This window comes from Pelodiscus sinensis, chromosome 27, assembly GCF_049634645.1.
Source record: "Pelodiscus sinensis isolate JC-2024 chromosome 27, ASM4963464v1, whole genome shotgun sequence".
In the NCBI taxonomy this organism is placed as follows: domain Eukaryota; kingdom Metazoa; phylum Chordata; order Testudines; family Trionychidae; genus Pelodiscus; species Pelodiscus sinensis.
The window spans coordinates 12,027,867-12,050,294 of NC_134737.1; the positions used below are offsets into that span (position 1 = coordinate 12,027,867).

General features: G+C 49.9%; 2 protein-coding genes across 20 annotated transcripts in view; one reads left to right on the plus strand and one right to left on the minus strand.

The window, feature by feature from the left end:
• The window catches only part of ANKS1A (ankyrin repeat and sterile alpha motif domain containing 1A), a 188,300-nt gene that overhangs the window by 150,340 nt on the left and 15,532 nt on the right, over positions 1 to 22,428 (plus strand). For all 19 annotated transcript variants that reach the window (XR_012897912.1, XM_075910428.1, XM_075910417.1 and 16 more), the window contains 3 exons: positions 13,958 to 14,056; positions 16,469 to 16,621; positions 18,447 to 18,554. Coding sequence is in view for 18 of the 19 variants with exons in the window: in XM_075910428.1 (XP_075766543.1) it covers positions 13,958 to 14,056; positions 16,469 to 16,621; positions 18,447 to 18,554 (360 nt within the window). In the remaining variant the exon portion in view is untranslated. The remainder of the gene's footprint in view (positions 1 to 13,957; positions 14,057 to 16,468; positions 16,622 to 18,446; positions 18,555 to 22,428) is intronic.
• Positions 15,568 to 22,428, minus strand: part of TCP11 (t-complex 11) — a 44,164-nt gene continuing 37,303 nt past the window's right edge. Inside the window, exon 10 of the mRNA XM_075910437.1 lies at positions 15,568 to 17,137. Within this exon, the coding sequence (XP_075766552.1) occupies positions 16,989 to 17,137 (149 nt within the window). The 3' untranslated portion in view covers positions 15,568 to 16,988. The remainder of the gene's footprint in view (positions 17,138 to 22,428) is intronic.

A 22,428-nucleotide genomic window follows, 5' to 3' on the forward strand; every position in this document is an offset into this window, starting at 1 on the left:
CTGGTCTGTGACGAGTGGCTCGGTATGCTGTGAACCCTGCCTCTAGTAAGAAAGAGGCTGTGTGGTGGGGCACAGCAAGCCTGTGAGGCTGACCACTATCTGCCAGAAGCGCAGGACATACGGCCACAGCCAGAGCTGGGCCACAGGCATTAACTTCAGCTGGCAGCTGGGGTGAGCTATGTCATTCTGAACTGAATTGCAATATTGTCACGCTCCCTGAAATAGCTTCCTTCCATCTGATCTTTCTAAATTCAGCCACTTCCGTTACACTCGCAATATTGCCCTTTAAGACTCAGTTGGACCCTGCAAACAAACAGCTTTTATGAGCCAGGCAGCAGAAGCAAATAGTAGCTTAGATGGCAGAGCTTAGAGGTGCTCTTCAAATCCTCTTGCTGGCCATGTAATTGCTGCTGCTGCTGCGCTAGGAACTGGTGGGATATGGAAAGTACTTCGGTTTGTTAGCAAAGTGGCTGGCCGGGAGGTTTAGTGGGGTTGTGCTGCCGTATGGGGAGTTAAGTCCCCTTGCAGCTAAGAAGGGGCATAACAGATGTGCTTAGCTCTGGATGTGCAGTGTGGAAACGAACGTGCTTGCATTGACTCCCCGCCTCACTGGAGGATGCAAGGGGGAGGCAGCACTTCACTGGAACAGAGTGCCCTAGTATCAGGGCCTTTCATGGTGGCAAGGTTGGAATTTCAGATGACCTCACACTCCCTCTCTCTGCCTTCAGGTGCTGTTTCTTCGGTACTCACTAGCTTCACTGGAGTTGCATAGCTTTCCAGCTGTGGGTATGCAAAAAGCAGCTGTAGACTTCCAATATCGCATTTGATGTAGCATTGTAATCTATGTGGAAGGAGCTTGCTACCCTCTGCTCAGTTCCCAGCAAAGAGATCACATCCTCCCTCCTTCCCAAAGCAGATCAGACACCTCTGCATCTGGCAGTCCTTTCTCCTTTGGCAGTCTTAGCAAGAGCCGAGTCTGAACTCTCCCGTCATCCCTGGGGAACCGCTGCCAGGTCAGAATTGAACCATGTTGGTGGAATGGTGTGGTGGAACCTTGCTTTGCCACCTTCTGTTCTGTATTTGTGCCAAGAATAAATGCAGACCTCCAGGACAGCCATCCAGCATCTTTTCCCAGTGCTATGTTAATAAAGTTGATCAAGTTTCCATTTTCAAATATAATGGAAATGATTTCACCAGCAGGGTTTATCATGTCTTTCTTAGACAAGTGACACAAAGTGCTAAGTCTAGGAGCTGTGCAGTGACCTGGAATTAGAGTAGTCCTTGCTGTTACTATTTTTGCTGGTCTATAAGGGTATGTCTACACGAACGTAATGTAGTCATACGAACTTGCAAATGAAGCCCGGGATTTGAATTTCCCGGGCTTCATTTGCATGTTGCCGGACGCCGCCATTTTTAAATGTCCGCTAGTTCGGACTCCGTGCCCGCGGCACAAACTAGGTAGTTCGGATTAGGCTTCCCATTCCGAACTGTCTGTACACCTCGTTCCACGAGGAGTAACGGTAGTTCAGAATAGGAAGCCTAATCCAAACTACCTAGTTCGTGCCGCGTGTAGCCGTGGGCACGGAGTCCGAACTAGCGGACATTTAAAAATGGCGGCGTCCGGCAACATGCAAATGAAGCCCGGGAAATTCAAATCCTGGGCTTCATTTGCAAGTTCGTATGACTACATTAACCACCCTAGTTCCAACTAGGGTGGTAGTGTAGACATACCCTCTGTTAGCAGATGTCTAGCATCTTGATTGAGAAATAGTCCACGTAGCCAAGTAACTCCCTGCAGAAAGTGCATTAGTAATAGCGGTAGCAGAAACTCTGGGCAATGCAGAGTCACCTGTGCCCTCCCAGATGAGCCAGGCTCTGCTTAAATAAAAATTAAAGGCAACAAGGTTGCTTTGACTGGACCAGGTTCTTTCCTGTTTGCTGAATCCTGTTCATTCTGGCAAAATTACAGTGAGTTTAATAGTTAGCCATACCCTATGCCCAATCTGTCCTGCCATCCGGGGTAGTCTTTGGAGTGCCGGCTTGCTAACCGAAGAGAGCTCACGTTAACATGAATTGAGCTGAGCAGCTGGGACTCATTAAACTGCTCTGCTGGCTGGATGATGCTACATGTCCAATGCAGAACTCTTTTCGCCTGAGGCTTTTCATTGGCTGGAGAGGGAAGATGGAATGAGGCCAGACTGTGGGTAAGACGCAGCATGTGAAAACTGGGCAGTTAAGTGCCTGCAGAGCGCTCTGTTGGAGGAGAAACACTGGCAGATTTCAGCTGCCATTTCACTTCAGGGTCACTAAGCAGCAATGGGACGCTACCTTGGCACAACATGGTCTTCATCTTGGTGCTTTTCCTTTTAATGAGAGACCTGAAGATTTACAGGGTTTCTAATTACAATGCAATACATCACGCATGACTGAAGCAGAACCGCTCTTCTAGAGCTTGTACTTCCATAGGCAGGTCAGGTGCACAAGCAGTGAGTAATTGCTAAGGGATCACAGATTAGCATCTCCTTAGCCAGTACACTATAGGGCAGGGTCTGCCTCCCTCTGTTTTGAAAGCATTAGCAGCTGTAAGCAGGACGGCAGACTAAATAATACTTATTCCCCCATGGCTGGGGAAACCAGAAAAAGGACCGTGTTTCGGTTGTCGAGGTGACTTAAGGGTAAAGGCGCTGTCATTAGTGGCTTGTATTTCCATGGTCTGAACACTGGTGGGGGTGGGGTGTACATCCCCACCTGCCTAGGGCTTTTTCAGGCCAGGACTTAAAAACCTCTAGGGATGGAGATTCCATCCCTTCCCTAGGAAACCCATCCCAGTGCTTTACCACCCTCCTAGGGAAATAGTTTTTCCTAATATCCAACCTGGATCTGCCCCTCTGCAACTTGAAACCATTGCTCCTTGTTCTGTCATCTGTCACTCCATCCTCTTTGGACCCCCCCCTCCTTTCAGGAAGTTGAAGACTGTTATCAAATCCCCCCTCACTCTTCTCTTCCGCAGAGTAAACAGCCCAAATCCCTCAGCCTCTCCTTGTAGGTCATGTGCTCTAGTCCCCTCATCATTTTGGTTGCCCTCTGTTCAGTCTCTGTCATGACCAGGAGTGCTAACCAGCACCTGGTGACTAAGGGGTTAACTCAGGTACTTAGCAAAGGTGCTGTCCGGGGGGGGCTAGGAGAGCCAATCGAGAGAGAGCGTTGAAATTTGAATTGGATATAGTTCCCTGCCTGCTTTTTGTGTGAGAATATTAAACCAGGAGTTGAGAGAGACAGAATGATTTAAACCTAGGCAGGACTGCCATGCCCCCCACCAAGGAATTCAGGGCATGGGAGCAGACTGAAGAAAGAGAAAATTTCCACGGAAATTGAGTACCACGGAAATGTGAGTCCAATTCAGGGTAATTTTTCTTTACTTTGTGGTTTTGTTTGAACTGCTCTGTGTGAATGTATTCCCCTCCCGTCCCCTCACCATTTACTACCATCTAAGCATTGTGCCGAGACTTTTCTGTTTTTTTTTATTTGTTTTCCTTGGTTGCACTGTACCATCTAGCAACCACGTAAGCTTTCTCAAGTTTCTTTTGTTTTGTAATAAAAATCACTTCTTTTAAGATGGTGATGTGATTCTTGTGTCTTGGAAGGTCTGTCTGTGTGTATCTGCAGGCCTCTGACTAAGGGACAGCTACCACAGACTGCAGCTTGGTTTTCTCTTCTTTTTCAAACTCTTTTGGGCAAAAGAGCTTGGGGTACCCCTGGGGGTGGTTTCAGGTGTTCACCCAGAGACTTTTTTAGGCATCAAAAAGCACTTGATGGTGGCAGCAGATTCCCCAAAATCTGTGTTAGGATTCTGGGAGAAGTTTTTGAACCAGAACCTGTAGAGGCAAGGTCTTGAAGCTCTCTTGCAGGCCCCCACCTTCTGCATTCAGTGTGCCAGAGTGGGGAACAGCCTTGACACTCTCCAATGTGTCCAAATCCTTTCTGTTATGAGGGGCCCAGAATTGGATGCAGTACTCCAGATGTGACCTCACCAGTGCCAAATAAAGGGGAATAATTACTTCCCTAGATCTGCTGGCAGTGTTCATACTGTTGCAACCCAAAATGCCATTAGCCTTCTTGGCTACAAGGGCACACTGACTCATATCCAGCTTTTCATACACCAGGTCCTTTTCTGCTGAACTGCTACTTTTCCTGTTACAGACTAACTCGGCTACCCCTCTGATGCGGCTTAGCCAGTCGGTCCCCTGTAAAAGTGCTTGGGATTCTTCCGTCCCAAGTGGCAGGACTTTGCACTTGTCCTTGTTGAACCTCATTTCTTTTGGCCCAATCCTCCAATTGGTCTAGGTCACTCTGGACCCTATCCCTGCCCTCCAGCATATCTATCTCTCCCCCTAGCTTAGAGTCATCTGCGAACTTGCTGAGGGTGCAATCCATCCCCTCATCCAGGTCATTAATAAAGATGTTGAACAAAACCGGCCCCAGAGCCGACCCTTGGGACACTCCACTTGATACCGACCACCAACCAGACATCGAGCCGTTAATCACTACCCGTTGGGCCTGACAATCTAGCCAGATTTCTGTCCACCTAACAGTCCATTGATCCAATCCATACTCCCTTAACTTGCTGGCAAGAATATTGTGGGAGACCGGATCAAAAGCTTTGCTAGAGCCAAGGGTATATCACATCCACTGCCTTCCCCATGTCCACAAGTAGGCCTGATGAGTAACATTCCACTTCAGCCTGGCAAGAGAGGCTTTCCAGAGATTCTGTAAGAAATGATGATGCGGGGATGGAGGGGGGTTCCATATACACTTCATGAGCCTCTAATAAAATGTGATGCTTATGCAAACAGACTGGTTCTAGGAGCAGTTGCTAAACACGCCATCGGTACTGCAGGGGAAACCTGGAATGGAGTCATCCTGCTGAGAGAGGGGCTGGGCTCCTGCCATAGAGTTCAGGTTTTCATGCATGTTAGGGGCTGTGTGCAGCATTGAATTGTTTATCACTCAGCCCGGAGAAGTTTGACAGGTGAGAAGTGCATGTTAGCATGAATAAAGTCTGACGCTTGCTAAAATTGACATTTCTGAGCTTGTTGCTAGAGGAAAGTCACTCAGTGGACAAGAGGAAGAGCAGGAACGATACAGGAACCCTGTGGATGGGACTATTCCCAGCTTTGCCCAATCGTGGTCTAGAACAGTCCTCAGCAGAACTAGCTTTAGTAGATTGAGCACAGGGTTGGGGTCAAGGGGGGAATCCAACTCCTGGCTCTGATACACATTTGCCGTGTGGTCTTTCAGTTATTTGCGTGACCTCTTCCCTTGAAAGGGAGGCAGGCTATTGATCTGTGACTGCTGTGCAAGAAGGATCCATTCCCAAACCTCTGTTTCTGTGACACGGGTGCGATGCTTACCTATTGTTGGTACTTTGGAGATGGCAAACCTGCCTACGGTGGCTAATATTGCAGAAGAGCTATGTTATGCCTGAGAGGTTTTTACAGTTTCTCAACCCACTTTTGAATGTTGATTATATATAGGGGTTCTGAACAGCTAGTGTAAAAATGGCTCTCGAGTGTTAGGCTTAGAAAGGCCCCTTGTACGTAGCTTATTCCCATGTTTTTTAAAGTAATTAGTGCTTATTGCCTTGTGAACTACTGGGCATGGCTTTGCTTCCATGCAAGCCTTCCTCTGTGTGTTAAAATCTGGTTAGTTTAATCATGAAGTTGACTGGATTCATCTTGCACTGAATTGAGCTGGGGAAGGAGAGATGGCACAGGGAAAAGGGGGGGGGAGAGGAGAGGGTTAGAGAGCGGGTGAGAAGCTTTGTGGGTGACCTGGAAGAAGGTGATGTGGATGCTAGAAGAAAGAGTGAAGTCACGGCTGAGCTTGTTGAATTTCTCCCATGTGCGTAAGGAGGAGTTAGGCATGTGGGAGTCAGTGAAGAGGGAGGCGATAAGGAATGTGGCGGAACTGAAGGAGAAAGCTTGGCGTAAAGGCAGTGTGGTCGCAGGACTTGCTCCATAGGTGCTCCGAGGACTTGCATGTAGGGAGTGAGCCTGGGTTGGAGTTTTCAATTAAGATTAAAGCAGAAGGATTGTACAGGAGGAGGCAGGGCACAAGGTGGACCAAAACAGGATGGGAGATGTGCGCACAGATGGAAAGGAATGGGCAGCAGAGCGGGGGTGGGGATGGGGATGTCAGGCAGATGATCTTCAAGGCACCAGGAGTGTATCTCTGAATGTTCCTGGTTTCCCTGTGGATAATGTGTGATCAGACAGTTGGGAGACTGAAGAGGAGCAGCTCATTCATTTGCTGTAGCGCTGGTGTTAAATCATCTGCCATTAAAGGAGATCATCAATTATTAGAGCTGGCATCTGGATGGGTGTGAAGGACACTCTGTAAGCTGTGGCTCACTTACAGGAAAGACCATAATGATTGATTAGGAGCTGTTATGCTTGCTCTCTACTCATTAAGTCCCCTTAGTATGCAGATTGGCCCTGAGGGATCTTAATGTAACACAAATATGAGTGATGATGAAGGGAAAACATTGCGTGTTGTGCTTATGCTTGACTTGAGGCGCAACCCAACTTCCCTACGCCGGGGACAGCTCCGTTGCTTCCCAGGTTCAGCCCTCGCTTGGGAGCCTCCTGCATGAGGCAAGCGTTCCCAGCAGAACCTGTCGCTGGACAGCTGTGGAGAGATGAAAATGGGCTCTTTTGAAACTAGCGTGATTCAAAACGTAAATAAGGTTTGCATCTACAGCTTCTCCCTGACTTACGAACCGGTTACGGACCAAGCAATTAGTCCATAACTCGGTTTGTTTGTAAGTCGGACCCCACAGTTACGCACGACCGTGCTGTTCGTAAGCGCGGATCGCATTCGTAACTCGGGGTCTGCCATTTACGACAGCTTCGGTCATAAATGCAAATGGTCATAAGTCAACTGTTCGCAACTCGGGGACTGGCTGTACACTGAAAACAAGTGGAGCAGTCACCCTTCTTTCAGTCACTCAGACCCAAATAGCTCTTCCTGCTCCTTGAGTTCATGTCGCTAGGGAAAGGTTTGCTGTTCTGTAAACCATACTTTGGAGAGCACGGTGCAGAGCCTGCAGCAATGGCACTGAATGGCTCAAGTAAAGGATCTTCCCCCCGCTGGGCTAGAGGGGACTGAGCATGGCACTGGGAGCCAGGAATTCCCCAGTTTGAATCTGGCTCTGACCCCAGCTTGCCTGTGAGCTCAACCTCCTCTTTGCCTCGAAGCTTTGGAGGAACCTCTAGGGTGAGCTCCTCGCCCCCGCTCCAGTCCTGTGGTGCCCTGAAGGCCCTGTTTCTGGATGGGCTGTGGAGATTGCGAATGGTGCCAGGTGGTAGCTCCAGCCCAGATCAGGTGGTGCTGAGATGGGAGACACACATGTGGGGTGAACTGCTGCTGAGTGCTGAGGTTGATCTGTGATTCTCTGCAGTTTGAAATTGGTGAGTGGGAACAGGGTTGGCTGCACTCTGCGTGTAGGCCATAGCTCTTGAGGAAGCTGTCCAGGAGAGCAAAACCTGATTGTCCTGAGAGGTCTCTACCCCTGCTAATAGTCTCCTAGCTGGCTCAAGTTATATTGCTCCATGCCTGCTATTCTATTGGAGTTTCATTTGTTTCCTATCCCTGCTGCTGCTCTTGTGTCCCAGAGGAAACTCAGAGGCTTAACTTAGCAAGGGACTTCCTTTACGTTTGACACGGTTCTGTGTTTTACAAGCCAACTCTTCTCCCTAGTAGCCAGCTTGAGGTTTCCTATGGTGCCTCCTTTTGTGTTGTTAGCAAATGACCAAACCAAGGTGCTACACAGAATGCTTCCTGCCAGGTTTCTGGTGGTGTTAGCTTTCCGAGGGGTAGCTGGCTTTGAAAAGATTTGCATACTCTGACTGCTCACTACCCCTTCATGCTCCTGCTGTGCCAACGCTGTTCCCAAGGTGAAACTCCACCAAGGCAGGCATGAGAACTCCTCCAGATCAGGAGCAGAAGCCGGTACCATAGATCTGAATTCCTCAGTGCCTTTTAAAAATTGACCTGTTGGAAAGCATGGAAGGAATGGCTTGGGTAAGCTAGCAGCTCTTTGCCGTTTTAAACAGTGCTCACACAGGAGCGCTCTAATACTGTGGCTCTCGGCTTCACGCTCTGCTCCACAGACCTGCTGCGCCTGCATTTCTTTTGTGCTTTCTCTCTGCTGCAGGCCGATGGAGGAGGGTTCATCTGCCCTTCAGCCTTCCCATGCAGGAGTCAGAACTGGGGAGCCCTGTTTTCCTTCCACTCTTGTTTTCAGTGAAATAATTCTGTACAGCCTGACCTGAGCTCTCAAATACATTGCACTGAGCGTGCTCTTTGTATGGCGTTACCTGTTCCTTTTAAGTGCTGATCTCCCTATTGAAAGCAATGGATCCCCTTTTAAGGGTGGGGCCTGCTGCACCTTGTGTGGTGCTATGCTCAGGCTGGGCTATGCTAGGCTCAGTACTTTCTGCCAGCATGTGGCGGGGAGAGAGCGGAAGTCGTCTTATGCAGGATCAGTGACTGCTGCCATGTCTTGTGTGAGGCTAGTGCTGGGCAGTGCCACGAGCTTGCAGTCACTCTGTTCTCAACCATCCAGGGGTTTGAGGCTGGCGGCTCTTTAAAGGGTGCTCAGTGAATTTAGTTTTTAAAGCAGGGGTGGGGAACCTCTTTTGGGCCATGGGCCACTGACCACAGAAAAATCAGTTGAGGCCACACACGAGTGAGAAGCCAAAACTCCCCTCACTGAGGTGGCCCCTGACTGAGAAGGGGAGAGACATTCTCCACATTCCCGTCACACACCAAAGCCTTGGGGGGCCCAGGCTAGTAGATTGTGTACTCCAGCCCCACAGGAGACAGCAGGGGAGCTGGAGCACCAGCTCAAGCTCCTCAATGCGGGGAGACATGAGCCTGGGGGGCTGGATCCAGGTAAGCCGGGAGCTGCATCCAGCCCCCAGGCCTTAGGTTCCACACACCTGTCTTAAAGTGATCACAAAGATCAAGATTCCCACCCTGGTCTGCCCTGAAGAAGTCTGTCCATGCATGTACACAGATACCCTACAGACCCCTCACATATGCTGTAGAGTAGACTGAGGGAGAGAGATTCTAGTTGATGAAGAAACATCCCATTCCGGAGCAAACACTGGAAGGAGATTGCCGTATGCTATGGATGTGCTGAGCACCGGAGAAGAACATAAGAATGGCCATACTGGGTCAGACCAAAGGTCCATCTAGCCCAGTATCCTGTCTGCCCACAGTGGCCAATGCCAGATGCCCCAGAGGGAGGGATCACAACAGGCAATCCTCATGTGATCCCTCCCCGTCACTCACCTCCAGGGAAACAGAGGCTAGGGACACCATTCCTACCCATCCTGGTTAATAGCCATTGATGGACCTAACCTCCATGAGACAATCTAGCTCTTTTTGGAACCCTGTTAGTTCTGGTCTTCACTGCATCCTCTGGCAAGGAGTTCCACAGGTTGACTGTGCACTGAGTGAAGAAAAACTTCCTTGTCTTTTTGTTTTAAACCTGCTGCCTATTAATTTCATTTGGTGACCCCTAGTTCTTAGATTGTGGGAATAAGTGAATAACTTTTCTTTATTCTCTTTTTTCATACCAGTCATGATTTTATAGACCTCTATCATATTCCCCCTTAGTATCCTCTTTTCTAAACTTCACAGGAGACCCCTTCCAAACACCTAATCATTTTTGTTGGCCTTTTCTGCACGTTTTCCAATGCCAATATATCTTGTTTGACATGAGGCAACCACATCTGTATGCAGTATTCAAGATGTGGGTGTACCATGGTTTTATATAGAGGCAATAAGATATTCTCTCTCTTAGTCTCAATCCCTTTTTTTAATGATTCCTAACATTCTATTTGGGGAGAGTGATAACTCAGTGGTTCGAGCATTGGCCTGCTAAACCCAGGGTTGTGAGTTCAGTCCTTGAAGGGGCCATTTAGAGATCTGAGGCAAAATCTGCCAGAGATGGTACTTGGTTCTGCTGTGAGGGCAGGGGATTGGACTTGATGACCTCTCAAGGTCCCTTCTCTCTCATAGAGCTGGGTATATCTCCATATATTTTTTTTGACTGCCACTGCACACTTGAGTGGATGTTTTCAGAGAACTATCCCCAATGACTCCCAAGATCTCGCTTTTGAGTAGCTGAAGCTAAATTAGTCCCCATCACATTGTATGTATAGTTTGGATTATTTTTCCCAATGTGCATTACTTTACATTTATCAATATTAAATTTCATTTGCCATTTTGTTGCCCAGTCACTTAGTTTGGTGAGATCTTTTTGAAGCTCTTCTCAGTCTGCTTTGGTCTTAATTATCTTGAGCAGTTTGGTATCATCTGCAAACTTTGCCACCTCACTGTTTACTCCTGTCTCTAGATCATTTATAAATAAATTGAATAGGATTGGTCCCAGGACAGACGCTTGGGAGACCCCACTAGTTACCTCTCTCCACTCTGAAAACTGACCATTTATTCCTACTCTTTGTTTCCTGTCTTAACCAATTATCAATCCACGGAAGAACCTTTCCTCTTATCCCACCTGTAAACTGCTAATACACTCCCCCCCCCACGCACAGACAGACTCGCTACATTTACTTGTCTTCAGTTTTTAAAACCCTGTGGTGCTACATCACGTATCCTTCTGCTGTGAGTAGCTGCTCTGAATGGCTGAGAGAAGGAAGAGGCTGTATGTTACCATTTTTTATTGCACTGCTTTGACTAGACTCTTCAGTCCCCTTTTCCCTTAAGGGTCCCTGCACTGTGGTCACCTTTTGTCCTAACTTAGGCTGACCTTTCAGCAGCACTGCAGCCAACTTGAACTCAGTTTCTTTTATGAACATAGCAATGGCCAAGCCCTCGCAGTTGACCTTGAATCTGTGGCTATCTCAGCAATGGGGGAGGCATATGTGCAGTTGAAATTGGGCTCTTGTGCACCGCACCTAGCATAAAGGGGGGCTGGCCTTGCTTCAGGCACTATTGCAATGCTAGTCAAACTGCGTATGGATAGTCTAGTAGCTGTTACATTGGCTATTTTGCTGATGGGGAACACACATCTGGCTCTTGGAGACCCACAGGCATGTAGCTTCTGCTCAGTAAAGGAAGGGCAGTCTCCATGCGCTCACGCAGTTTCATTCCCTCATCGCACCGAGATAATGAGTTTTGTAAAGCAGCATTTAATGAGAGCCTCTGCACCAAGAGGGGTGGGCTGCCTCTGTCCCCATGGAGACGGATGATAAATTACAGAGATACTGACCTTCCCTGGATCTCCAGCTTCACTAAAATAAATTCAATTTATTCTCTCTGGGCTCTCAAGGGAGCCTGAGCAGAGATGGGCATCTCTTGCCTGTCAGCGTGGTGCAGCAAGCAGCCCTTCTGTTTACAGGCAAAAGGGGCTGTTTGTGCATAGGGGAGATGTGCATTGCTGAACTGTGATCAAAGAAATGGGCGATTAAAGTGTCTGCATAGGAAACAGGAAGGTCCCTTGAATCAGTGTCCTGAAATCTATTGGCTGCCAAGAGATGCCATGGAACAGACTGAGTGAGAGAAGGGAGGTGTATCTACATTCATCTCATTTAACTGTCTCTGTGCAACCACTGCATGCTCCAAAATTAACCCATCAGTACACCGGAATTCTCCATTCCTCATGGAGGCATCTTAGGGCAAACTGGGAGGGCACTGAAGAGCTGCAGCATGGTTCCCAAGTGCCAGCTGCTGGAAGAAATCTTGGGTATCAACTTGGTAGAGATACGTTGTAGAAATCCATCCCGTAGAAACCAATCAAAACCCATAGAACAGGCATCGGCAACCTTTCAGAAGTGGTGTGCCAAGATTTAACTTACTCATTTCTATTTACGGATCTGCGTGCTGGGGCAGGCTGAGTACAGTGACCATATTTTCTGAACCAGCTACAGCCAGGGAGAATGGTTTAATTTCAATTAATTAAATAGATTAAGCGTTTTAGCTTTCTCATGTTAGTTTATCAAACTTCATTTTAAATAAAGTAAAATATTAATTTATGTACAATAAAAAAGATATCGTTTTAGGGTTTTTTATGGCAGGGGTGGGGAACCTTTTTTGGGGTCAGGAGCCACTGACCCACAAAAATATCACAGTTAGGGACCACACAAGTGAGAAACAAAAAACTCCTCTAAAAACCCCCAACCCTCACTGATGTGGCCTCCAGCTGAAATAACTCACTCCTCTGGCATTCTAGCTTCATTTTGATTGTATCCCTTTGGTATATATGGTTGTGCCAATTTTCTTCCACAATTTGATCTGAGGAAGTGGGTCTGGCCCACGAAAGCTCATCACCTAATAAACCATCTTGTTAGTTTTTAAAGTGCTACATAGTCCTGTATTTTGTTTTAGCTTCATGGGGTGAAGGGAAGGGATACGGAGGACTGAGGTTTAGAGTTTCCCACAGGTCAGATTTACTTTTTTTTGGAGTTCCGAAGTTAGTTGATTTTATGGACCCCCTTACGCTATGGGGTAGGGACACAAATGAGGGGTTCAGTGTGAGTCAGAGCTGCCAGTGAATGGGATAGGGATGAGATGCAGGATCTCAGAGGGAGGCGGGGTGCATAAGGAGGAGAGGTTGCGAGGTCTGGGTGGGAAGTAGGGTGCAGAAACAGGCTGAGAGGAGGAGCAACAGTGATGCAGGAGCAGGGTGGGGGTAAGGCGTCTGGCCAGGAGGGAGAGTGCAGGAGCAATGGAGGATGTCTGAGCATGCTGGGAGTCTGGGGTCTTGGTGGGGGGAGGGCAGCGAGTGAGAGGAATTGGGTGTGGTGGGGGTCTGGCCATGAGGAGGGATACTTACCTGGCTTCACGCCCTCTTGCAGTGGGGAAAGCTTCTACACAGCATGCTGCCATTCACCCGATGGGGTGGGGAGGGAACTCAGCGCCCTCCCCCCCCCCCCATAAGGCTGCAGCGCTAGCTCTGGCTTCCCACTCGGACATGCGAGGGAAGGGGGGGGGGTGAAGAAAGCCCGACCTTCCCCACCAGACCCAGCAGCTCCATGACTGCTGCTCCCCTAGTGGGGTGGGAGTGAGGAGGATCTATCAAGCCCAAGCATGCCCCACACAGCCCTGCCCAGGGATGAAGCAGCAGTTCCAAGGCACCAAGGTCCGTGGGAGGCTCTGCCGGGTTTTGCCTCAGACCCAGCTGTTTCTCCCCCCCCCACCCCTGCAGTGGTGGCAACTGCTGTAACAAAAAGAGGCTGCCTGGAGGAGGCATAGGCACGGCTGGGGAGGGCCCGTGTGGCAGAAGCGACACGGCTGGGGGCAGGAGAGGGTGCTGGGGCAGCCACAGTGGGGGAGTGGGGGTCCCTGGGACCCGAAGAATACTCTGGAAACCACGCATCTCTGGAAGCTGCCACGTTCTCGGGGAGCGGAAGGTGGGGGGGGGGGGGGGAGAGGCTGTTGTTGCTCCGCTCTAGCATGAGCCTGTCCCAGCCGGGGGAAGGGAAATGGCAACACACCGAGCCGGAGGGACTAGTGTTCCCAGCATGCCAGAGCTGGTGGGGAGGTTCGGGGCTTTCTCTCTGCCCCTCCCTGCTTTCATTGCCTGTGCCACTGACAGTCATATTGCATGTCACTTATGGCACAGGTGCCTGCAGGTGCCGACCTCTGCCACAGAGGGTAATGTCAGGGCTGCAAGAGCTGGCAGTAAAGCCTGTTCAGTCCAGCGTTTCATTGCTCTGCCCCCTGGTGCAGCCATTCCTGCCATGCCTTTTCCCTGGTGCAGAGGGGAAGCAGGGGCTCTGCAGAGTGGCCTCCCCTTGCTCCTCTGGAAGCAGAACGGGACGCGTGTGTGGCGTGGGGGAAGGCGGTTGGAATATACGTAGCTCCTACTCCAGCAACTGGTCCTGCCGCTGCACTCTGCTCCAACGTGTCTCCTCTGTTTCCACAGGGCTGTAACGTAATGGAAGATCAGGACCTTCGGGAGATCGGGATTAGTGACCCGCAGCACCGCAGGAAACTCCTCCAGGCCGCACGCCCCCTGCCCAAGGTGACAGTTGTTGCGTTACTTGCGGCCGCACGGGAGGGGAGAATGGGGTGGTGGAGTCAGCCATACGGGGTGAGAGTTGCTTGGTGACGAGGGCCACGGTGCTTGAAACCAAGAATGTAGCCCCGGCCAGGCCTCTTTAGAGACAGTCCCTATTTGGAGGTCTGCTCCCTGGGAGATGGCCATTGAGAAGAGGGCTTTAAGACCGCCTCAGCAGAGCATCCTGCACCGGAGATGGGAATGGCTAGCGGGGCACTGTACGTGGCTTTAGGTCTGAGGAGAAGCAGAGGCAGTTTGTTCTGCTGAGCTGACTGCGCATGTATTGGTGCATCTGAACTGTAAGGACCCACCAGGAGTGTGTGGCTTACACGGCTGCATGTTGGCTCCTTGCAACCACACTCAGAATCCTAAGGTTATGCAGGCACCTCAGGGCGTTCCCCTCTTCTCTGCTGAGAGCTCTGCTGTGCCTGTGTCCTCGAATGGAGCGGGGACAAGGCTTGTGAAGAGCTTGCATTAAAGACTCAAGCATTGAGTCCCCTAATGCTAGGGATGTACAAGGCATCAGCCCTGGCAGGAAGTACTAGCATGGTCGCTGATATTCTACAGATGGATTTCTGAGCATCCTGGTTTTGGGGTGCTGCCCCTTACAGCCAGAGCCCCAGACTGCAGTCATAGGCAAGAGCGTGATGAACTTCGCTCCGCATTTGACTCTACCAGCACTCTTCCACTGCAGTGAAGTCTAATTGCTGTGATATTTGTTTTGGCCAGAGAAACCGAAGAAGGGTAACCGCTCCCCTTGGTTTGCCTGCCACTCTTCTCTGTCACATTCAGCCAGTGCCCGATATAACCTCATGTCAATACTTCTAGTTAAGCCAAAGGTCCTGCGACCCAGCTTGAATTCGCACCGATAGGCTAACCGAGCTCCAGTGCTCAAACAAGGCAGTCTTCCTTTGCCCCGATGTCTCAGGTCTGTGCCAGGGGCGGCAGTGTGAAATTGGTCGCTGCCTTATCTGTGCCAGCGGCATGTAATGAGGGCGATTTCAGGCACTTGGAACAGGGCAGCATCAAGTCTGTGGGCAGCAGGATGCCTACCACTAGTGCATGAAGGAAATAAATGGAATGTGTTAAATGGAGCGACTCGCCAGTACCATTTGTTAGAGGAGAGTATGCCCAGGAGTTGAAGGGAGAATTCAGCAGTCTCCTCCAACCTGCTCTTTGCTCACAAGGGGCAGACAGACTCTGTCAGCTGCTGGAGACCGAGATGGACTGGATGTGGGCAGCCTTTATAAATAGATGAGAACATGGCTGCCTCTTCCACTAGCTAGGCTGTTCCCTGCTGCAGTCACTTGGGAGCAGGGTATGGTCCTGACCCTGGAGCTAGCCCAGGTGGTGTTGGATCACCAGCCTAATTCCTTCACAGCAGTGACAGCGTTTCCCTGCCAGAAGTGAGGGCGGGGGTGGGGGTCTGTCTAGTTGCTAGTGGGCAGTTGCCCCACCATAAAAACCACCAGCACTTCTGGTGCGAATCACCAGCCTTTATTATGCTTACAACAGTAATGCTGAGGCCTGCCCAAGCTATGGAGATGGCCCTCAGGTCTGCAGTGTCCCTCCAGCTCAGGAAGAAGGTTTTTTGATGGGGATGCTGGGGAGAGAGCCTGCCTGTCTGCTATCACCTGATAATTGAGGGACTCCTTCTCCTAGGCTATTTAATACAGTGACTTCTGTGAGCATTACATTGACCAAGAGAAGATTTTCCTCCCAGCCTTTGGTATTGCGAACAGTCCCCTCAGTCTCCCTTTTCTGGCAGCCTTCTCCCAGTGCGCAGATGTGTTGGATTGTACTCTCCCTCCCCCAGCTGAACCCAGCTGCTTGCATATGACACAGTTACTCCTGAATCGCAGAGCCTGCTTCTCAGGCTAGAGCCCAGGGTGGGACAGCAGCGCTGTGCTCTCACCAGTGCTGTTGGGGGGAAAACACCTCTACCCAAAGGTACAACTGACTGGAGTTCAAGCTTTGCTGTGTTCTGAAGACACAACAGGAATATGAGCTTGTTCCCAAGCTGCTATGTGGCTCTGGGCTTTAAAGGGTCAATGCGGAAGGGAGGGGATGCTCTCCAGTGAGCACAGCATGGGAAATTCCTGGAATCTTTCCCAGTTTTCTCACTATGCAACCTTGGACTTGCTGGTGAACCTCAGTTCCTCGTTTGTTCACCTGTGGACGGGATAACACATTCCTGGCCCGGGGCTGAGGTCTGCTTGGTTCTTTGAGATCCTTATGTGGAAGTCGCTATACAAATCCCTGGTATAGGTTTGTAATTACATGGGGCTTTAACTGCAGCCACTGTAGGTTTTGGAATCCAAGCTTTGGGGGCTCCCTGGAGCCTTTTTAACCCTTTCTTGTCTTTCACATTTTTAGGTGAAATCTCTGGGTTGCGACGGGAACAGCCAGCCTTCGGTTTCTGCTTGGCTTGACTCTTTGGGGCTGCAGGACTATATTCAGTCCTTCCTGTCGAGTGGCTACAGCTCCATTGACACTGTGAAAAACCTCTGGGAGCTTGAAATAGTAAATGTACGTACTGGCTTTCCCTCCAAGCAGGTGCGACTTGCAGAGAGATTTGTTAAGCCCAGTGCAGCAAAGCTGTAGTACCTGTCACATGCAAAGGTGTGAGGAGAATCAACACCAGTGTAGGATGATTCTGTGCCCAGGCCCTGTCGCTGTTTGGAGAGTTCACTCTGAGGCAGCAGGACCACTCTTGTGAGCATGGTATAATAGACAGACCCATGGCTCCCAGCAGCTCGTAGGCCTGGGGCTTAGAACAGCCTGATTCCACTGGGAGGCAGAGTTGGTGTCCGTGAAAGGGAAACAATGCAGCAGTGAAGGGCCCTGGAACAACAGAAGTTACCTTCGCTGAGATGCACGGTGTCATGCTTGGGGATTAGAAAAGTGTTTGACTGGGTCCTGACTCAGGGAGAGCCTGTACGTGTGCAGATCTGGTCTTTGCTGGGATGAGAGGATACCAATTGTAATGGGGTCTGCTCCGATTTCTTTCTCTCCGCATTTCATGCGGCTGATTCTTCAAGAGTCCTGAGATGAAATAAAACAGCCCGTTTGTCTGATTGAAATGTAACCTGTCTGCTGCAGGTTTAAGGTTTTCACCCTGCAAAAGATAACTGTAGTTATTTGTATATGGTTGGGGTACTGGGTAGCCTCATCTAGTGGTTTAAGATTGGGATTGAAAATTAGCAACAGCCCTACTCTCTCAGCTGTGATGCTAACTTGTGTGTGACTTTGGATGCATCACTTAACCCAGGGGTCTCCAACCTTTTGAAGCATGAGATAGCTTTTTGAATTTAAGTGCAATTCAGGATCCACCTCCAATCCAAACACCCTTGCCCCGCCTCCTCCCTGCCCCTTCTCTGTGGCCTGGCCCCTGCTCACTCCATCTTCCCTCCCTCCCTCTTCTATCCATCCTTACTCACATTTATTGGGCTGGGGTGTGGGGGAGGGGGATGCACTCACTGATCCTGGGATAAAGGATGTGGAATGAGGGAGGGGTTCTGAGCTGACCCTGGGGCAGGGAGTTTGGGTGCAGGGGGACTCAGGGCTAGGGCAGGGGTTGGGGTGCAGGAGGGGTTCAGGACTGGGACTGGCATTCAGAATGCAGGTTCCAGCTGGGCACCGCTTACCACAGGTGGCTTCCGGGGGAGGAGGGGTGCAGGGAGCTAAGGCAGGCTTGCCCTGCACCACTCCCAAAAGCAGCCAGCAAACTATCTGCCCTGTGAAGATGGAGTACAGGGTGAGGAGAGGGGCACCCTGACATCAGCATCCCTTCCTCTTCTTCCTGTGCCCTGTACAGCAAGTAGGAGGCTCCTGGAGGTAGGGGCACAGAGGGCAGGAGCAGCATGGCAGTGCTGAGAGGGGCAGCTGAAGTGCCAGCACTTGACAGCCTCCCAGCCAAACCTGTCAGAGGTTCCATGATCTACCAGTAGATCCTGATCTACTGGTTGGTGACCCACTACCTTAACCCCTGTGGTCCTTGGTTTCCCTGGCTGCTCCCAATCTCACAAAGCGGTGGTGGGAACAGATGGATTGGGTCCTGTTCGCACAGTGACGCTGTGTACGTGCTGAATTGGGAGCAAGTGTATTTCCTGCACTAGCAAATTCGCCTCCTTTTTGGGATGAATCTGAGAGGAAATGACACCAGGCTGAGCAGCAGAGATGCTGAACAGTATCAGTGTGGGGAGGGATGCCCAGCAATGGGACAATCCCATTGGCAGTCAAAAACTGGCAGCTATTAGTTCGCCTGGAAGATAAAGCCCCACAGGACACGCTCGGGGGATATTGCCATCGGCCCGCCTCTGAGATCTGAGCTAACTTTGCCTCTTGCTTGCAGGTGCTGAAGGTGAATCTGCTGGGCCATCGGAAGCGAATCATAGCCTCCTTGGCAGACAGACCATACGAGGAGCCGCCCCAGAAGCCACCACGGTTCTCCCAGCTGAGGGTGAGTCATTGTTTGTGTTGCTGGCTGCCTGATTGATAGTGCTCCACACAGACCTAGCAGTGACTGCCAGGATGTTTTCTTCTGCGCCAGCTCAGCCTTTGCTTCCCTTCTCTCCCCCTCCTATTCCCCCCTTCACTTTCTTTATTTCTGACGCAGACTTGGGTTGGTTCTTAATCTCCTTTTTGAAGAACTGACCCCTCTGGGGATCTGAGAGCGTGCCAAGAGCCCAGGTGCTACAGAAGCTGTCCAGAGGGGTACCCAGGCACAGATGGGAAAGCAGGGACATACTGCTCTCTCTGAGCCTCGCTGTCTCAAAAACACGAGAATTTCTCCTAGCAGAGTCAGTAAAAGGGTCACAAAAATAACCTCTCTGGGTGTCAATATTTTATAAGTTAACTTACTTGAAATATTTACTGTGGGTAGTAAATTTCGAGTGGTTTCAGAGACGTGCATCAGTTTTTTAAAGTAGATTTCAAACCTAGTTGCTTTAACCTTCATTGTAAAAAGCAAAATTCCTGTGACCTACTGGGGACTGAGAAGGGCTGGATGTTACTTCTAGGTCTCATGTCAATTCCTGTGACGGCGCGTTGAGGGTCCCCTGTCTCCTGCACCCCGAAATGGCACAAACAGACTCCACCAGCCAGTAGAACTGAGGGTGGTTTATTGCTCCTCCAGGATACAGCATCGCACAGATGTAATCTGGTTACAGGAACTGGGGGCTAAGAGGCCTCAGTGCCCCCCTTGAGATAGGGGAATCCCAGCCCCCTCCCCAGTTCCTTCTCCCCTGCTTTCCAGCCAGGAACTAACCCACTCTCCTCCAGCCCTGCCCCCCAGCCAGGGCAGCATTCCACCTCCCTTTGTTCCTCTCCATGGGGGTCAGCTGGCCAAACCAGTTGGGATACCCTCTTTGCATAGTGACTCATCGCTTGTCTGCTCGGTGGTGCTACAGATAGCAGCCAGAGAGTTAGCAGGTTACCCCCCACTACGTCACAATTCCATCGATCTTTGTGAAATTTTTTCCCCTGATACCTTGGGGCAAAAAAATGGACCTTGTAATTGAGACAGCAGCATCTCTGCCTCTGTGTAGGGGATAGACAGCATTGGGTGCAAGCTTGTAAGTTGGGACAGTACAGTCCAAACACTCCCACTCAGAACTTCAGATCTGGGTCTGAGCCATGCACCTTAGCCCCACCGTGTCTGTTGCCAGTCAGAGCCCTGAATTGTGGCTCTATTTCCTGTTAATCTTTTGGCTGATTGTGCTTTTCAGAAATGTAAAAGCCTAGTGTGAAAAACAACCTTCCTGGTACAGAATTGAGTCCAAGGCTAAAGCGCTGGGAGGTCATGAAGTCAGCTGCATGTATTGACGAGAGATTTGTGAACTGCTGTCTTGCAACTTGGGTCATGCAGAAAAATGTTGCTAAAGGTTTCGAGGAGCATGTTCCAGCTGATTTAGTGATGACATAAGGGTTTATGAGTTGGTCATTTTAGCTGCACTTCCCTATGTGGGGTGAAGTACTGACCATTAGGAGAAGCATGTGATTTCTATTCCCCTTTTTTCTCTGCCATGGAAAACAAACTGCAGAATGTATGCATAACAGTGCCGGGCCTGATCATGCTGAGTGCCCTCAGCTACTGTCGAAGTCACTGGAAGCTGAACATGATCTGTATCTTTCAGGGTCAAGGTAGAGGGTTAGGAGAAATCAGGCCAGTCTCCTTTCTCTCTTCACTGAACCCCGGTGTTCCCAGCAGAGTGTGTAGTGCCAGGGCATGATCCTGCTGTTACTGTAAGGCTTTGAAGGTGCTTAGCACCTGGCCCTTCAGTCACTGGACTTCATGTGATTGATACCAAACTGGGTGGGGTTGCAACTTCTTTGGAGGATAGGGACATAATTCAAAATGACCTTAGCAAGTTAGAGAAATGGTCAGAGGTAAACAGGATGAGGTTTAATAAAGAGAAATGCAAAGTGCTCCACTTAGGAAGGAACAATCAGTTCCATACATACAAGATGGGAAGCGACTGTCTAGGAAGGAGCATGGCGGAAAGGGATCTAGGGGTCATAGTGGACCACAAGTTGAATATGAGTCAACAGTGTGATGCTGTTGCAAAAAAAGCAAATATGATTCTAGGTTGTATCAACAGGTGTTTTGTAACTTGTGAAGTCATTCTGCCGCTCTACTCTGCACTAGTTAGGCCTCAGCTGGAGTACTGTGTCCAGTTCTGGGCACCACATTTCAAGAAAGATGTGGAGAAATTGGAAAGGGTACAGAGAAGAGCGACAAGAATGATTAAAGGTCTAGAGAACATGAGCTATGAAGCCAGGCTTCATGAACTGGGCTTGTTTAGTTTGGAAAAAAGAAGATTAAGGGGGGACATGATAGCGGTTTTCAAATATCTAAAAGGGTGTCACAAGGAGGAAGGAGAAAATTTGTTCCTCTTGGTTTCTGAGGACAGGACAAGGAGTTAAAGGCTTAAAGTGCAGCAGGGGAGGTTTAGATTGGACATTAGGAAAAAATTCCTAACTGTCAGGGTGGTCAACTATTGGAATAAATTGCCAAGGGAGGTGGTGGAATCTCCCTCTCTGGAGATATTTAAGAACAGGTTAGATAGACATCTGTCAGGGATGGTGTAGACGGAGCTTGATCCTGCCTTGAGGGCGGGGGGCTGGACTCGATGACCTCTCGAGGTCCCTTCCAGTCCTATTATTCTATGATTCTGTGTGTGCAGCAGCAAAAGCCTCAGCAGCTGCAGTCTCTCAGCTCCTATGCCTATGTAGTTAAGTGCAACTGCTACAAGGAGCATGTGGTGAGAGAAACAGTTCTCAGTGGCTTCATCTGAGTGTCGCTTTCTTAGTCCATTGTTTGAGAGATGCTGATTCCCGTTACGGTCTCAACGAAGCAACATCTGTGTGTGCAAGAACTGTCTTCAAACACCCGACTGATCTGCACTGATCAGCTCAGTTTGCTCTGTTATAGCTCCCGGGGATCCACCTGTGCTTTTACCATTGGGAGCCTGATGCCTGCTTGCCTGCCTCCTTGGTCTGTTTGGGGTTTCTTGGGGCTCTAGGCCTGTTTTTCAAAGGCACTGGACACTTACATCTCCTCATGACTTCCAGTTCAGTAAGTTGCTCATGGGTGAGACCCTTGACAGTCTGTCAGCTGGGCTAGGTTGGGGGGGGCACCACCTGTGTAGGCTGCTTGCCTGTAGTAGAATTGCTCCCTGCCCCGAAAACATTTCACTCGTGTGGCCTGGCAGCGACACAGTATTCTGTGTTGAGCGATTCTCAGCTGCACCTGAGATTGACAGTGTGTGCGCGCCAAATCTGCAGTGTTGGAAATCGGATATTCCTGCAGCACCCAGTGGGAATGGCTGACAGCTTGCCTTACCCTCAAAGCAAACCTTTCTCATCTTCCTTTTTGTAATCTGGCATGTTGAGTACAGGAGCCCTGCTCAAGGCCATTTGCCTTGGGTCTCAGCCATTGCTCTGCTCCTCACTTCAGGGGAGTGCTTCCTTTCGCCTGAGCTTGGGTTCAGGGCCTCAGCCCATGCTTCTGCTCAGCTGACTTGCTCACTCTGGGTCGCTGGCAACACAAGTTATACACCCTGTGGTGTAGGCTAAAAGCAATACCTGGAATACGTCACATGCTGCGTGGCTCATGCAGATTCCAGCCTTGAAACTGCTTTTAAGCAGCTGGTAGCCATTTCCCTTGGTTGTTTTTAAGGTCTGGAGGAATAAGTACAAGCTTGGAAGAGCTGCCAGCATTCAGACGGGCTTTGGTTTAGGCAAACATTGTAGCCAGTGCATTTTTAGTCAGACGCACCAGTACCTCTGCAGCATCAGCTCTGTCCGCAATGAGAAACCACCCCCTTCCCCTC